Source organism: Pagrus pagrus (assembly GCF_965226575.1).
Source record: "Pagrus pagrus genome assembly, chromosome: 17".
NCBI classification, from domain to species: Eukaryota; Metazoa; Chordata; class Actinopteri; order Spariformes; family Sparidae; genus Pagrus; species Pagrus pagrus.
Window position 1 is genome coordinate 7,918,868 of NC_140201.1, and position 17,408 is coordinate 7,936,275.

At 42.5% G+C, this 17,408-nt stretch overlaps 1 protein-coding gene across 2 annotated transcripts in view; it reads left to right on the plus strand.

Moving 5' to 3' along the window:
• The window catches only part of epha10 (EPH receptor A10), a 164,943-nt gene that overhangs the window by 27,169 nt on the left and 120,366 nt on the right, over positions 1-17,408 (plus strand). For both annotated transcript variants that reach the window (XM_084379205.1, XM_084379206.1), the window contains exons 2-3: positions 13,059-13,123; positions 15,761-16,433. In XM_084379205.1, the coding sequence (XP_084235331.1) occupies positions 13,059-13,123; positions 15,761-16,433 (738 nt within the window). The remainder of the gene's footprint in view (positions 1-13,058; positions 13,124-15,760; positions 16,434-17,408) is intronic.

Genomic DNA, 17,408 nt, shown 5'->3' on the forward strand with positions numbered 1-17,408 from the left:
TGCGGTATGTATGCGAGAGGAGAAACAACCTTGGAGGAAAACGATAAAAATATAAGATACGTTTGAGAATGTGCTGTATGTGCATTGAGTGATTTAGGGTCCGCAGAGTGTTTTTGCTGTATATAGGTTTTATGTGCATGTCGAACCCCAGTCAGACTTGTATACATCAGCGCTGGTGCAGGTACTTCTCCTTCATTCAGTTGTCAGTGAATAAAAGAAAGACGGGGGAGAAAGACGGAGCTGGGAGGGGGAGAATGAAAGGGACGAGGAGAGGTGAATGTAGAAGAAGACGACCTAATTTAATCCAAAGTGGTTCTCAAATTGAACCAGAGGGAAAACAAAGTCAGCACAAAACCTTGGAGCTCCTCTGCACTTATGTAACGCCGCCGCCTTCCCTTTTCCTCCCTCACTTATGAATAAGAGAGAAGGAGGAATGGAGGGAGCAAGGGAGGGTAAGTGAGGAAAAGACGAGGGCCAGAAAGAAGAAAGGAGGTGTCGGAGAACAGGAAGACAGCGGGGGTAAAGAGCTGCGGAGAGGACAAAACAGACGGAGGGATGAACATGTCAAGAGAGGTTGACAAACAAAAACTTTTACTTCCCTTTGTCATGCACACTCCTATCCCCTCTCGTTGTCTCGCCGTGTCTCGCCATGTTTTCTTTAGCTCTCCGTTGCACTGACATCAAACTGTAGGGCCCCGGCAGGCTCTATTCAAGACCGTGGCCTGAATGAGTGTCGAGTTAAATAATGCAGTCTGCTGGCTGCCTAGCTGGCTGGACTGAGGAGAGACTAAGGGAGAAGATGAGGGGGGTGGGGGGAAGGAGTAGTGGCACAGTGCAAAGATACACACTTGTATTATTTAACAGTCCTCTGAAAGGCTTGCAAGTTAGGCATTCCCAGAATTAAAACCAGAGATCCGTGCGTACGTGGGAATTTAAACACACAGGCGTCTGCATGCAAACTGTATATCCAGGCAAAGTTTACCAATCATGCATGACATGTGCTGATGCAGGTGCACTTGTATTACGAATGCACAAATTCCAAAGAGCAAACACAACATGAATAGAGTGTGTGTGTTTGTGTGTGTTTGTGGGAGCAGACAGGAATGCCACGCATGCCACTTTAGCTTCACGCTCTGTGTTTCTATGACATTTGAAACAGTCCTCTGCACTCAGAAAGGTTAACGTCGGAGCTCGTCGCCGCAACAAGGGAGCATAATCATGTGTTTGTGAGTGTGAGCGTGTCACTGCGAGAGAGACTGTGCAGGGAAAGTTTGGTGTTTTTTCTTTCAGAACCGTTTGAGATTTACTTGCTGATATGTTTACATTTCTATGAACAGATATCTGGGTATGAATGCAAAGCGTGAAGGCGATAAGCAGGATTTTGGTGCTCTGGTGTCTGTGTTTTTGTCCTCCTGTAGTCAAAATAGTGTTGCGCAAGCAGACTGTGGTTGTATGCAGGTCAGTCAAAGCAGGTCAGGTCAATAGTCAGTATGGAGAGCAAAAGAGGTGAAACAATTTTGGAACCAATTGGCTATCGTCTGATGACAATTTAGCTTTTTATTAGCTCATTTAAAAGTGTATCTGCATTAAGTCACTGTTTCTGCACGCCACTTATTGGTTCACATTTGTACGTGTCATAGGCTGGTCACCATATTTCTTCAGTACTGTGTCATATCACGTCGAGATTACATGTTTAAGACCTGACTCTCATATCAGGAGACGGAGGGGATGGTGGTAGAGTTAAGCCACAAGGCTGCCAAGCCAGTGACCACAGTTCGAGACCGTGTTTCAACATTTTTAGGCTGGAAACCACAGGATATTTCCAGCCGTGTTCGTGGCGAAAAAACAAGATACTTTACCGGTTTTAAAGGAGACCACGTGATTTCAGATATTATAAGCTAAAACATGACTTTTTTCCCCCCTAAGCCTAACCAAATGGTTTGGTATTCTGGCGACAGGGTTGCTTTCCGCATTACTCTTAATACTGTACCAATCCAGCCATGCGTGTGTCTACACACACAACACCCACTTGAGTTCCTTCTGTATGAATAACCTCGAATTGAACTCGTTCCCATCTTCAGACATGAAGTACCATGCAGTCAGTGTGCTCTCCTCCTTCATCATGTGCAGCCCTTATGTTATGCAAGCACATTTAAAGCCGGCTCACCGAGCACCAAACATATGTACCCTTACTGTCGATTGCCTTGACATTACAGAAATGCATATGCTGTAGTTCCATTAATAACATAACATATGGAAATGTGGTTGCATAAGGAGCCGGAGGAATTCAACGTCATGCTTGTTTATTTGATGAAAATACGCTTGAAAGTCTTTTAAAAGTGTTAAATGGAAGTTAATCTGTAACAAAACGGCAGCAGTGAAGCATCTTGTGTTTTATTTACTAAGTTTAGTTCAAGGCTTATTATCTTTCCAAAAGCCTCTTTGTGTTGGCCTTGTCTTACAGTGGAATGGAAACATTTGTTTTTTATAACTAATAGGCTTTTGATTTGAAAGATGGAGGATTTACAATTGCGATAGAAGGTTAAAGGGGAGGAGATAACAGATGTATTAACTGTATTGTGGTGCGTGAGCTCTGTGTGTGCAGTACACTGCTGGATGTATACTGACGTGATGCCTCTTCTGCAGGTGAGTCGTCGTGTGCTATGCAGGGTATCGTACAAGAACGGGCTACGTGTGAATGAAGCCCCACTGGAGCTCCATATTGCCGTGGTTCCATTACAACTACTGATGCTGCACAAATTGTTTTATCAGAAGTTAATTATTTGTGTCCAGTTTAATGCCTTAAATGCCAACGAGGCAAAGAAATGAACAAACTGTCAGTTCCTCCTTCATCTTGGTTATTTAAGTCGAGCAAACAAAAGTTTATCTGGCGCAGATTCAATTCATTGTTTCGCTCTATTGGCAGCAGAGCTGAGTCATTCCAACGTCTCTGTCTTTGTCTATATTTGACTGACATATCTCTCTCGTCATCTTGCATCCTCTCGCTCTCTCCCAGCCCTTCTCTTTTTATTTTTGTATCTGCGAGAGTCTCTTTCACTAAACATGTCTGCCTGGTTGATTTCTGCCACGGACCATTCCAGAGTTTCATTTCCAGCACTTTGCTCTTAGTGCTGTGACGGTTCCTGAAGTGGTTTCTACATTTGTCCCTTTCGCTTACCACTCTGTCCGTCCTTTAAATAGTTCTGCTTGCACAGTCCGCTAGTTCCTTTAAACCGCGCGTCCCTGTGCTAAAACCCAGGGTTAAAGTGCTTCGTCTGAACCTGAGCCAACAAGTCACGGAAGAGAAGGAGGTATTTTGGATTTCTGCGTCCTCGGTGTAAGCTGATATATTCTTTGATAAGTGCCGTTACTTTAAAAATAAGTCTGACATTAAAGGTCACCCTGTCACTTTGAAAATCCTTCTTTTTAACTTTTTTATAAGTTTGCTGTGTAAGTCGCTCTAACCTGCCTTGCAGAAGACTTTTCGCCTAGTTGCCAGCAGAGCGTGTTCTCAGCGCTGTACCTTGCAGCCACTCTGTCGAAACAACAAGACCTGACAGCGCTCTAACCGCTCTCACTATATCAATCCAGACAACCAATTACAACCTTTTACAAGACCCAACAAATGAAAATAAGTTCCTTTGGCCTCTGGTCTTCTCTCCCCCTCTGTCTTTTGCTCTTTCTCTAGCATTCGTCCTCTTGCCGTGTTCCTTCCTCCAGCTCCTGAGCGTTCGGTTATACTTTCTACAAAGGTCATGTCTATTACAAGCATTGTCTATTTTAATTAAAATGTGAAGTTTTGGAACATAAAGACCTGAGAGCTTTGATAAGTACTTATCAAGGCTCGCAGTCATGCTGTAGTTTATTATTGCTATTTAAAAGACGTTAATCCATTTCAGAAACATGGAGTTTATTATCTGTTATAATGTGTCAGAGCAGTTTGCTATGTGTCTTTATAACTTGATAAGGTTTTGGTATTTACAATGTGCTGCTTCTTTCTTACCTTTCTTTTCCTACTTCTGTCTTTGATGCATTATAACAACATACTAATAATGTGTTATTTACATCTATAGCGCTGTTAAATCATAGTTACAAGCACTCATGAACATCCGTAACAATAGCCATAACTTATTATTAACGCCAATGTCTATAATGCATCATAAACATTAGTATAATAAATTACTCCAATTTTCAGAGTATTCTATTTATTGTATGTTGTTATCTCTTAAGAAATATACATTTTGAAGTGTTGTGTGTCCTGTTCTTGCATTGACTTAAACTTATTTTTTTCACTTTAGTTAAAGCAAACAATGACCACTTATAGTGACTTATAAACAGCTTGTAATGTATTACATCTGCCTTTGACACGCATTTAATTAGTCTACTTAAAGCACCAAATGATGCACTATAATGTGATAATAAGTTACTATAATAGTGATTATAATGTTTTATAAAAATACTTTTCTTAGTGAAAAAATAGTGAGTGACGAGCATTTAAGACGTATTATACTTGAACATTCTTATAACTGTAGGCACTCTATAACGCATTATAATAATTAATTCATAATAAGTTATAATTAACAAAATTAAATAATTGGTATAGTTATAATTAACAATTATAAAACATTATGAGTATTCATGAGTGCTTATAACTGTATTTATACAGCGCTATAGTCACTTTGGCCTGCAGCTATAAACCATTACGAATGCTCAACTTATACATTATGTCCAACACTTTTTTTACTACTATTATATAAACCTTGTTATAAGTTGTCATGCATGATTTTTCTTATATCTGATGAATATGCTTATGATGCATTAGGGACACAGATCTTTCTATCATCCTCGTTCTTGTTCCTCCGTGGGAAATGAAAAGAGAGGGATATGTGTGCCTTGGAGCTTTGGAACATATTGTAATCAAAGCCTTGCAGGTGTGTTTTTATTCACTCACAGCGGGCATAACTTTAATAGGATCTCTCTTTCTTCCTCAGGTGACTCAACCTGTCGCTCTCTTTTTTTTTTTTTTTCTCTCTCGTCTCAGTCAGCCCTCATTCTCTGCCTGAACACACACTCTTTGCCTTCGCTGCCTCTCTGGCTCACTCAATGACTCTTTTCTTTTCATGGCCGCAAGCACACACAAACATGCTTACACACACACTGGCTTTATTCCCCCTGGAGGCGATTTGTCTTAACAGGTGGTCATTCAGATTCAAGACTGCCACTGCAAGAGAGGTAGAGAGAAGTGGAAACGGGGAGGAAAAACTGACAATTACGGGCGGAGGAGATGAGGAAGACGAGGAGACATTATGTGCCGGGGACATAACGTACCATGTGATGTCATAGCCGCTGTAATCACAGTAGTAATAGCAGCAGTGATTTCTGCACAGAACATGTTGTTTTTGCTTCCATGCAGATTTAACCTTCACATCTTTAATCACTTTTCAATTGTTGCAGTCAGCCTTTTCTCGGGTCTGTCCATATTGGCCACAGAAAATCTTCATTTCAAAACTAAGAATGAGGAATAATGACCATGAGACACCTGTTTTCACAAGGTTGGGGGAGGATTAGCACCTTGATGCTGTTCATCAGCCCCCAGGATTTTCCTCACACCGCTTTACTAACTTTATTACTGCGCTGGCTGGCTCAACAAGAGTTTACATGCACTTATCCTCATCATATTTCATAATTGAAAAAAAATACTTAGTTTTATATTATTAGTATACACATTTTGCTTGTGTTTTCATTTGACCCTCTCTGCTCTTACATTCATTTGTCTCTCTCTCTTTTTTGCCCCATTCCCATTGACACACAATTAACCGCCAGCAATTTCATCATCGACAAAAAAAAGGGGGGGGAAAAAATCACTAATTATTGGCCTTTGACTTAAAGTGGTTGTCAAGTGTGGAAATTGAAATTTTCATGGATAATCAAGCGAATGGCATAATTAAATATCCTGGCCTGATTGCATTACACTTCAGCCAAATGTGTAGAGTAGCTGCCAAACGGGAACAAACATAAGAATATGTTGATGAACGTTCTCAGTCATCCAGGTCATGGTAATTCGAAGTGCTATATCGGAGGCAACTGGTATAGCACTGAGAGGAAAGGACAGACACTGTTGCATGTGTGCATGTACAATGGCACACTATTTTAAGCATTAATGCACACATGGTTCAAGTTACTCAAATGAGAAGATTTTGCTTTTGGATATTTTAGTAAATCAAATGTTTTTGTTTTTGGAGCTTGTATTTGGCATTTTTTGCTTTGCCTTCTTTGCCTTCATAATCAGCGAGGGACGTTTTCTATTGCAGTGTATAGTTTCCACAGTTATCCCAGTTGTTCCACCGTTACCTGGGGGTAATGACCGCACAAAATAATGCCTCTTTCTGTGTTGGCCGCGCTCCCTTTGTGCCAGTCTATATGTGAATGGTGTCATTTTTCTGCAGCCGTCATACGGTGCAATCAGTATTTAGTTTAGAAGTTACAGCAAAAAAGTTGTCTGTTGCCAGTTTGAAGTTCATACTGCTCGACAGCATACTTAAGCACATAGTACACATAAAAGAGACATGCGGTACACCATGATAGCATTTAACCGTCCACCCCATTGTCATGCATCATGTAGGTAATTGCATGGTGGGCATTAGAAAGCAGACAGCCAAGTCTCTTTACAGTATGTCACATTACCAGTTGAAAGTTTAATGACTCTGCTGAAAGGAGAGCCCTGTTTGAAGTTAATGCACTCTGCTGTTAGGACTCCTATTATAGCACCACTGGCTGGCTATCTGTAAATGTGTGTGTTTTAGGAGCAAAGTGAGTTCGCTGACACCATTTGTCTCTGAAGGTGGTTTATGTGTGTGTGTGTGTGTGTGTGTGTGTGTGTGTGTGTGTGTTTGTTTCTGATTTGTGTGTGTGTCAGTTTATACACAGCATTTATCTTTTATGTGCCTGTTTGTGTTTTTATGTGACACTTCATATCCCCACCCATTTATCCTTTTTTATCTGTTCTACAGCAGTATTACTGTATTGCTCCTGTCAAACTATATATTATCTTCCCTCCCACGTCTTGGAGCGGCAGGGTGGTGTAGCAAACAGGAGGACCATTCTTCATGTGAAGTGCTGTGAATGCGATTCAGGCCCCCTCCAAGTCCCGTGTTGCCACCCTGCTCTGGAGTCCTCGAGCAAGACTGTAAATCCCATCCAGCCTCGAGGGTGCTTCTGATTTAGTAATTCTGTTTAGGGCGGAGTGAAGAACCGGTCTCCCTCCTGAGGGATCAACAAACTACACTCTGTAAAAAATCTGTAGTACAGCTGTACATGCATGTGTATTTTTCATTTTAGATTTGGTATATACTTTATCTTCTTTTTTTTTTATCTATATACATTTCTCCACATCATCTGTGTCCAAGTCTGTCAAGTCTCAAGTCACTGACGCAAGTCCACACGTCCAAGTCCACACTTCCAAGGCAAGCCTAGAGTTATGAAGCAGGTCCTTTTCGGGGACCCAAGACACATAGACAGGTCCAAGTGAAGTCCCAAACCTGTCAAGTCTCAAGTCATTAGGACAGATCAAATCCCAAGTTACTGACACTGGTCTAAGTAAAGTTTCTAGCCTATCAAAGCAAGTCTCCACCCAGGTCTCATGTTATTCCTTCCAAAAGAGGTTTTAATTAAGACAAGTCAAAGAAAAGTCTTGAGTTGTAATCAGGACCCAAGTCACATAAACGAGTCCCAGTCTGTCAAGTCTCACAGTTGTAAAAATATGTGAGATCAAGTTCCTTTAATGCACGTGATATTCTAGACTTCATGCATATACACGCCAGTTATCTGAGATTTAAATGTTTTTGCTTTCAAGTCTGAAGTTAGTTTAAGTCTTCAGGGAGTCAAGCTCATAACACTCAAGTCTCACAACAGTCAAGTCCAAGTCAAGTCTCTAGTTTTGTCCAAATCTCACGGCTGTTATATCTTATTCCGTCCTTTCTCACGCCTTTGATCTTCGCTTCAGCCTGTTTAAAGTTTCACTTTCTCCTCCACTCTTCTTTTGTATAAGACGGATAATGACTGGACAATAGCTGTCCCGGTGGTGCCTGTACTTATCCCGATCTCTGCGCTCCCTCTTTAGGCAGGTTGAGCTTCCTGAGCCCCGTGGTCTGCCTCGGGGTCGGCCGGCTGATAAGTAGCCAGCAGGTCATGGTGAGGACAGCCAATGCAAGAGCTAATCCTGCCGTGAAACTATAGAACATTACAGAGGCGAATTATGAAACGAGCCTCTTTCACTGGGAGGGATTTAAATGCTCTTTGTTTGTCAGAACATACTTGTGTGCGGTGTTGTATGTTCGTGAGTTGTGTTTCAACTGAGTATGCTATCTCCGTCTGTGAGAGAGCGTCTCGGGTAAAACGTTCACTGTTTATACCTTTGTTCGTCAGGTACGTAGAGCATCGGATTCCATTTCTTTTTGTTCCCTCAGCTCTTTTTCTCCTCTCCTGTCAGCTTACCTTCTTAGCTTTGAAAGTCTTCCTTCACTCTCAGTTCAAGAGTCGCAAACCGTCACACAGTCCTTGAAATTGACCTCTGATACAGAGCTGTCTTTGTGTCACCGTCTACCACTTTGAAGGAAAAATAGCCATGTAAGAATTGGCTACACGCACGAGAAAGGCCAGTCTTTAGCTTCTTCACGAGTGCTACTGGTACACCGAAACCCCCCCTCACATTCTTTAGAGTATTTGGCCTCAGTGCTGTTGTGAACATCTCTCCTACGGCTGTGTGCGGCTTTGTATCCGTCAGTGTATCTCATCCTTGTGTGTCGGCAAGGCTGAACAACTCAATTAGTACATCTCACAAAACCAGAGAAAGATGAAAGAGTGGGTGAGGAGAAGGGGGGAGGTAGACAGGGACGCTTACACTTGAGATACACTTACCTCACATTGCAAAACAAAGACGAAAGCAACAAAACAAATACCCTTAATCACACGCACGAAGGCAGACAGAGGTACGCAGCATCACCATATTAAAATGGGCAATTTCAAGTGGAGACTCCACTCTTCCCGCATTGCATTGAAAACCTTCACAAAGGTCTCATTTTAAGAGAAACACACAGATGTTTTCCACTCTAAAGTGCACAAAACATTCCTTTCACGTTGCTGTTGCATGTCAGCTTTTGCATGAGTCGTGCTTGGAGCCTGCTGAAGTAAAAGGCCTCAGCATAGCCTTCAGCCCATTAGCGGGGCAGCTTCTGTGCCTCCTTGTGATTATTGATCAATCTTTTTCATTTTGGAACAACTTTTTCAAAAGGTTTCTAGAGACGGCTCTTTCAGACTTTCTGAGAAAAGCTCTTTGATGCCCTCTTCGCATTTTTTAATTCACATCCAAGCATGACCAAAGGCAACCACATCATCAATTCTTCTTCTTACCCAACAAAAAGCATGCTTTCTTTGGTTAGAGGTCCAATTTGTAAGAAAATTGATTGTTGGGGCTCTCTCCCAACTCAAAAACTGGCGCTGCCGACCCGAATCGTCAGCATTTGATGAATTGGGAATGAGACACAACAATCAACTTTCTTCGAAATGTGACCTTCAAGCCCTCCATGTAATCTGGCTGAGATTGACTTTTACTCTTCTGTGGCTGTGACCGTGCTTTCTCTCTTAGTAATGAAAGTCAGCCTCATTTTGTCCGCCCTAAATCGGTCTGAAACCCAAATGGACGACAAAAAAAAAGCAAAATTGGCTCACAGTTCCAAATTGTCCCCATAATGACGGGCAATTACTTATGAAACAACCATTAAAATTGGTGGTGAGTAGCTAATGTGTCATGGCTATCAGTGAGAGCTATGTGTAACATGCAGAGAGAGCTTTTGTTTCTTTGTCACACGTACTTTCTCTAACTTTAGTGACCCATCCTTCCCCTGCTTTGGTTTTCTTTGCTAAACTTTCTTGCCTTCCTCTTCTTCTCTCTCACTCTTATCAGTCTCTGTGTGTTTCTCTCTCGCCCTCCTGCCCCTAAAGGCCCATTAGTCTGTCTAACTAGGCTGTGATTACAGGACTTATGTATTCAGCGTGTGATCATAGTGCCAACTTTGTCCTCTGAGTCTCTCTCTGACTGACTGACTGACTGCTCACTAAGGCCCACTGATCCCTCTGTGTATTACGCCGAGTATTCATTTATTTGCACTTCATGTGCCCCTTTTCCCTCTTCCTTTTCCTTCCCTCTCTCTCTCTCTTCCCGATATTTTTTTTCATTTTCCTCTTTCATGTTGGATCTCCTCCTCACCCTCCTCCGCTGATTATTTTCTGTCACCGTCCCTCCTCGCCTCCCCGCCTCAGCCTTTCCTCTGTGTCTCTCCACCACCCTTGGCCTCTTCCTGCTCTAATCTCCTCCAAACGCCTCTATGTTATCAGCTAAGCGCAGAACCGTGCTTTGGGCACCCGGCAGTGTTAACCCAAAAACAATAAAGTTAAGTGTTTAGTAAAGGATCTCTCACGGTCCGGCAAGGCTTCCCTGCACTCTCGCCAAGGCGCCGGCGTCTCATTTTCAAGCTAAAAAAGACAAAAGTATTCACTGGCGTTGGCCTCTGAGGAATTTGGCTCCCCGACTGTGGTGACACTTAAGAGCATGCCTTTTATTTAATGACTCTCGACTGGCATTTACTTCACCTCTTATTAATATTCTCCCCCTGAGCAGATGGAGTCACGGCCTTGAGATTAATAAAATGAACACCTCTCACAAAACACTTTTCTCAGTTATTTTATGCAGCAAGTAGCAGATTTATTCCAAAAAGTTGCATTTTGGCCGCTCTGTGCAAGTGTCAAACATCAAAAATCTCCCCCCACTCTTTTGGTATGTCAGCACATCTTTGTGTCAGAGTCCTCGGAGCATGAGTCAGGAAGATTAAAGGTCTTGAGTCGCCACATCTTGAGTCACACTGCGTAGGTTTTCGGCTCTCCGCTCAGAAGGACGTCCATGTGCCCGGTTGTTAATGTCGATACGGCCAGATATTTGTCATGTAGCGGCGGCTGTAATGCTAAAGTCATTTCAAGAACTCCAGAATTGCTTCGGATGAGGAGAAATGGTTACTTGTCAAGGAGCTAACTGCCTGCTCCCGACTGCATCGTGCAGGTTGTTTCTGATAGCCCTTACAAGGCTCCGGCAGCGGCTGAAAGTCGAAGCAAAAAAAACAAAAGTCAAAGCCGAGCGACGCACTGAAGTACAAGAGTGAAAGCAGCACTTCTCAAGGATGAAAAATAGCCGTCTGTGCGCAGGGTGGCTTTGTCTGGTTGTCAGATCTCATATTGCCTCAAGGCTGTAGGTGTTGGGAACGCTGCGAGAGAGCATGAAACAGTGTGTGGTGGTACGTGTGTGCGCGGGGGTCTTTATAAGCAGACAAGCTTAAAGCACCGGTAACTTTAACGTCAGCAAAATCCTTTAAAAATGAGGCGATAATGCAGCTCACCATATGCCACTGCAGATGTTGATATTACATTATAGATTAAGATAAATGTGCTGATGATGGCCTGCGTACGCCTGCTGCATACTATACTATAGTATGAAACAAGGGCCTCCCTCAGTCTGACGGCTTGAAGACATCATGACGAGTTAACTGTGGCGTCTTTACAGGCTATGTTTATGGTTCAAGACTATTTTCTGTTATTGATTAACCTGATGGATATTTCCTCGATACCACTTTATCGTTAGCTATAAAATGTGAGAAAAATGTGAAATACAGGCTGCAACTAAAGATTATTTTCACTGTGGATTAATCACTTGATTTTCTTGATTAGTGGATAAGTCGTTTGGACCATAAAATGTCAGAAAATGGGGACAAATGGCGATCAGTGTTTCCCAAAGCCCAGGATGACGTCCTCTAATCCTTGTTTTGTCCACAATCCAAAGATTTTCAGTTTACTGACATAGAGGAGGAAAGAAACCGAAAACATATTCACCTCGAAGAAGTAAGCTTTGCTTCTCCTCCAAGTTTGAAGTAAAAGTGTAGATTTCTTAGCCACAACATGCACTTAAAGTATCCAGTTTTCTTCTTCTTTTCTATGTTTTTATATAATTGTATATTGAGTATCTTTAGGCTTTGGGCTGTTCATTGGACGAAACAAGCAAAAAAGTCTGGACTTTTACAGTTATCTGACCGTGGAGACTAAACTGCTCAATGATTAATCTAAAATATATATAAGAACATCAGTCACAGCCTTTGTTAAAACTTTCTATACTCTAACTGAAAGTAACGATGGTTTAGCAACAGAGTGAATGTAAAGTGTCTAAAGAAAAGATAGTCATAATTTTTTTATTTTTTTTTTATTTTTTCTAGATAGATAATCTTAATCAGAAAAGAAAGTTTTAATTATGGCTGTCAGATAAATACATTTCTATATCTTCCCCTAAACACTAAAATGCAATTATAAAAATGGGAAAGTGGCTTTAAATTTCACTATAAGGCCCTTTTTGGTAATATCACTTCTAAAATAAACAAGAAATGCTTGCCCATAAAATAAATGAGTGACTAAAAAATGTTAAGCTCAACTCTTAGCTGTACCTTTCAGGAAACTTCACCTTGCTGTGTCGTCTATCTGAGCAGCTAATGCTGAACCTCCCACTGAGCTGCCTCTGCCTTCACACCACCTTCTCTTGTGTGTCGCTGTCCATGGTCCTGAAACCAGACTCACAGCTCGCCCCTGCTCTCTGTCCGTGGTGCTGAGAGGAAAACACAGAGCGCTGACTTTTTATAAGTACAGTGTTTCCTCTGCTGAGGGTACTCTTTGTGTCGTGGCCTGTTTTGAAAGCTGCAGCTTAAGTCCTCAGATGGTATTAATGCACTTATCAAAGGATGCGTGCACCAACAACAGGTTTTGACAAGCCTGCCTCTGTGTTAATGGCTGAGTTGTTATTGTGCCGAACGTAACGTGTCATGTTGCACTTACACTGTCAGACGTAAATTTAAGACGACTCTTTCACACACTAGTTGACAAACTTGTTTACACTGACAAGATGAAGTAAATAGCTCTGTAACCCCTCCTGAATTGACTCCTTACCTCTGTCTGTTTTTTATTTCCTGCAGTGGTGCTGCTGAATTCTAAAGAGACTCAGGCAGAGCTGGGCTGGACGTCCTATCCCCCCAATGGAGTAAGTGTGCTTACCTGCATTTTTCATTGTCCATCTGTTTGTTTATTTGCTCGCCGGGCTGCACACCGCAGCTGCTCGCTTTACATCTGCCGCACACCGCCACGTTTCACCCCTCCCTCTCTCTCTCTCTCTCTGTTATTACTTTCTTTTCTTCTACTTATCATTCCCTCTCTTTCTCACACCTCGCATTCGCTTCTCCATCCAGTCTGGAGCTCATCATTATCATTAATCGATGGTGGTAATCCAGGCTAGGATACCGCAGTGTCCAAAACCCGCCACTCAGATATGCCGCCATAGATAAATGGTCCGCCCTCCGAAACGATCGATTCAGCTTATAAAAAAGTGCAACGTTATGACTGCAAGACAAATGCAGGAGCCCTTTCTAGAGGAGCAGTTTGTCACACGCTTCCCACCTGGAGGTCTGTCTTCCCATGCACAAGATGTCTATTATATGAACTGCACAGCGTACACACACAGTATGCGCGGTTCATTGTAGAGTGTTTTGAATCATGGTCACCTTGAGGTGGCCGCTGGACCACATGCAAAGCTAAATCTAAGATTAATGGACTTGTGTGACTCACCTAGCAGCCCCGCTAGAACTGAGGGAGAACACACTGCAGCCACTTTGATTTAGTCACCTTGACAATAGTGCAGTATATTACATTACCGCCGCAGATAATCTGCTTTCACTGTCTGGTTCGCTGTGTGTGTGTGTGTGTGTGTGTGTGTGTGTGTGAGAGAGAGAGACAGAGTGATGGCTCTCAGTGCTTAGTTTACCTTCAGTTCTGTCTAGTCAGAGTCTCTATAAGTCAGATGGTGAGTCCTTATCGTTCAGCCACTGGATGAATTATTCAGGGTACTGGATGAAAAGTTTTTCTCATTATTGTGTTGTACTGCAATTTTTTTTAAATGAAAGTAAATCAAAAATACTAACTCTGCTACTATTGGACAAACTTAGGGACTGTACTATAATTACTGGATTGGTGAGGGATGGTGGCAAGGCCCTCTCCATTATTAATACTTGGCCTAGCCTTGACTAAGAGGAAAATTGCAACATCCTCCCCCCGATAATTCAAAATAATTTTAATGATTGGGAAACAGTTGAATCAAAATGGTGAGTAAATTGAAGTGCCCGTAAAATCTAAGATGTTCTAACCCATTAATCCTTAATATGTTAATGGATCAATCATTTTCATATAACAGATAGTTGTCATCTGCATATGGCCAAACACACAGAACATGTTTTAGATGTAAATTTTGAAAAAAAACAAAAAAAAAAAAACAGCAAGAATAGCACTCAGTAGAGTGTATACCTCCGGCAAGGCCCAACAGTCCCCTTTAATTCAATCAAGGCTAACTCAATATCCTATCCTAATATATTCTGCTCCTATGAAAACATTAAAAAATGTGCTAGATCCAGATTTTTATTCGGATCTGCATCTAATTTTTTTCATCAATATCCATGATTCCCTTAGAAATAACCAAATATGTAGAAAAATGTCAACAAAAGTGTGAAAGCATTTCCTGGATCCATTCCATTTTTACCAGATTGGCACCAAAAGTTAATGGGGTCTATTCTCGGCCGAGACATGTCCTCCATCTCAAGTTTTGTGGACATTGTTATAGTAGTTTTTGTATAATCCTGCTCACAAACCAACCAACAAACAGACACAGGTGAAAAAACATAACATCCTTGGCAGAAAGTAAACAAATTTGCAATGACGATTAAATAAAACATACATTTATCTACCATTAGAAGACCCTCCTCTGCTCGCCCCCAAAAATCCAGACAACCCTGCAAAAAGGTAAAGATATAAAACCCTCCTCCTTTCAGGACCCCCACCTCCTGTTGATTTTATTACAGTCCCTTAACTGATAGCTTTACTGGAAAGAAGGGAACCACTTGCTTTGAATTATACATTAGCTTTTTCACTTTCAGCAAATTTTTGTCAGCAAATCGACCAACAATCATCAATTATTCAGATAAATAAAAGACAAAACCCCTTTATTACATCACATATATATATTTTTAAAATGCAAACAAAAGGAGAGAGATAGAGAATCAATCAATTCCAACACACAACGATCAATATTTCAAGGTTGAGACTAAACGTGAACAACAGAAGCCTTGCTGTATTACTTATCTTCTTTCTTAGGTGTTTCTCGGGAGTGACTCAGCAGCGTGTGGGCAGAAATATTTAACAAACACTCCTCTCAGATGCCATTTACTTTTAATACCAAAGGCGGAAGGGGGATCAAAAGAAAGCGGCTGAGAAGGCAGCGGAGGTGTGACCTGTTGTTTCACTAGCACCACTCAAGGCTGATGTAACAGCTGCGAATGTGCAGTTTGCCATTTTCTCTGTGACGTTATTAAAGAATATAAGTGCGAGCGCCCACGCACCCACTCATCAGATTAAGTCATTAGACCTGATCTGACTGTATTTCTTCTTAGTCTGTCCTTTGACTTTTCATCATCTGTGGCGCCTCCTGCCCACCTCACTTTACTTTGTTTTCTTACTTTTCACTCCCTCGTGTTGTCGCATCACTCTTCACTGTTTTTTCTTTGTGTTGTTTTAACTATATCATGGTCTCTATTCCTATCTTTGTCCCCTTTCCCACCTGTCTCCATCTCTACAGTGGGAGGAGATCAGCGGTGTAGATGAGAAGTACAAGCCAATCCGGACGTACCAGGTGTGCAATGTGATGGAGCCCCTGCAGCAGAACAACTGGCTGCAGACAGGCTGGGTGGCGCGCCGAGGCGGCCAGCGCATTTTCGTGGAGCTCCAGTTCACCCTGCGCGACTGCAACAGCATCCCCGGCGTGGCGGGGACCTGCAAGGAGACCTTCAACCTCCTCTACGTCGAGACGGACCGGGACCTCGGGGGTGTGACCCGGGAGGACCGCTACACCAAGATCGACACCATCGCTGCCGACGAGAGCTTCACGCAGGGCGACCTGGGCGAGAGAAAGATGAAGCTGAACACAGAGGTGCGTGAGATCGGCCACCTCAACCGCAAGGGCTTCCACCTGGCTTTCCAGGACGTGGGCGCCTGCGTGGCCCTCGTGGCCGTGCGAGTGTACTACAAACGCTGCCTCGCAACCGTCCAGAACTTGGCAGTGTTCCCCGACACGGTGGCCGAAGCAGCTTTCGCCACCCTGGTGGAGGTTCGCGGCGCCTGCGTCAACAACTCTGAGGTTGACATGGACAGCCCTCCCAGGATGCATTGCAGCGCAGAGGGGGAATGGCTGGTGCCCATTGGGAAGTGCAGCTGCAGCGCCGGCTACGAGGAGGGACACAGCAGCTGTGAAGGTAGGCAATGGATAAACAGACAGCAGGATGCATGGATGGATGAAAGAGGAGAGAAAATAAAGAGGGAGGAAACGTGGAAGGATGGAAATAAAGAACGATGCATAGAAATGTTTGCAAAGCAGATGTGCAGTCGGGAGAAGGGAGGAAGTTATTTAGACTATCAAATGCTGTTGATATCTTTCAGCCCTTTGACAGAATAATATGAAACTGTGAACAGTTTCTCTGGTATGAGAGAGCAACAGAAAGTAAGAGCACTGCAATAAAAAATCCAGCACTTACGTGAACTTATGTGTATTTTGAGCCTTCCGCACTGTTGAACTTGCAGCACTGAAATTATTCTGCAATGTTGCCCGACGTATTGCCGAAATGTCGCAATTCATGTTGTATTGTGAGTTACTACTACTATGGACGGTGTGCGGGAGTTTACTTGACACTTTTGGTCTACTTGTCCTTCTCCTATGCACCTGGCTCATGAAATGGATGTGCCAAGCAGTAGCAGACACAGGATGATTGAGGGGCAGGGGCAAAAAAATCAACAGGGCACATTTTGTCCACTGGAAGGGCACCCTGTAGGACACTTTATCATATTTTATCTGTCATAGGGGCATCCAAGTGGGCACTTTCGTTGCATTTCTTCGAACATAGGGGTGGCGACTGCCCCCCTGCACCCCCTCTTGAGTCCAACAGTGGTGCCAAGTACATTTTATTTTTATTTTTGAGCCTTAAAAGTTCCATTTCAATAGAACATTTACAAAAATCTGCCAGCAAAGTTTATTTATTTCTACTTGTTGTAAGTTCAGTCAAACAACAAGTTGGTGGCATAATTGAAATTATGTCATGACACTATGTCATGTAAGTAGTTAGCATTACACCTGTATAACTGTTTTGAATAAAAAAAGGAACAATGTTGATGCAACAGAACCAGAGATACCGTCTTTTTTATTCTACATTACATTATCCACAGTGCAACTCAGT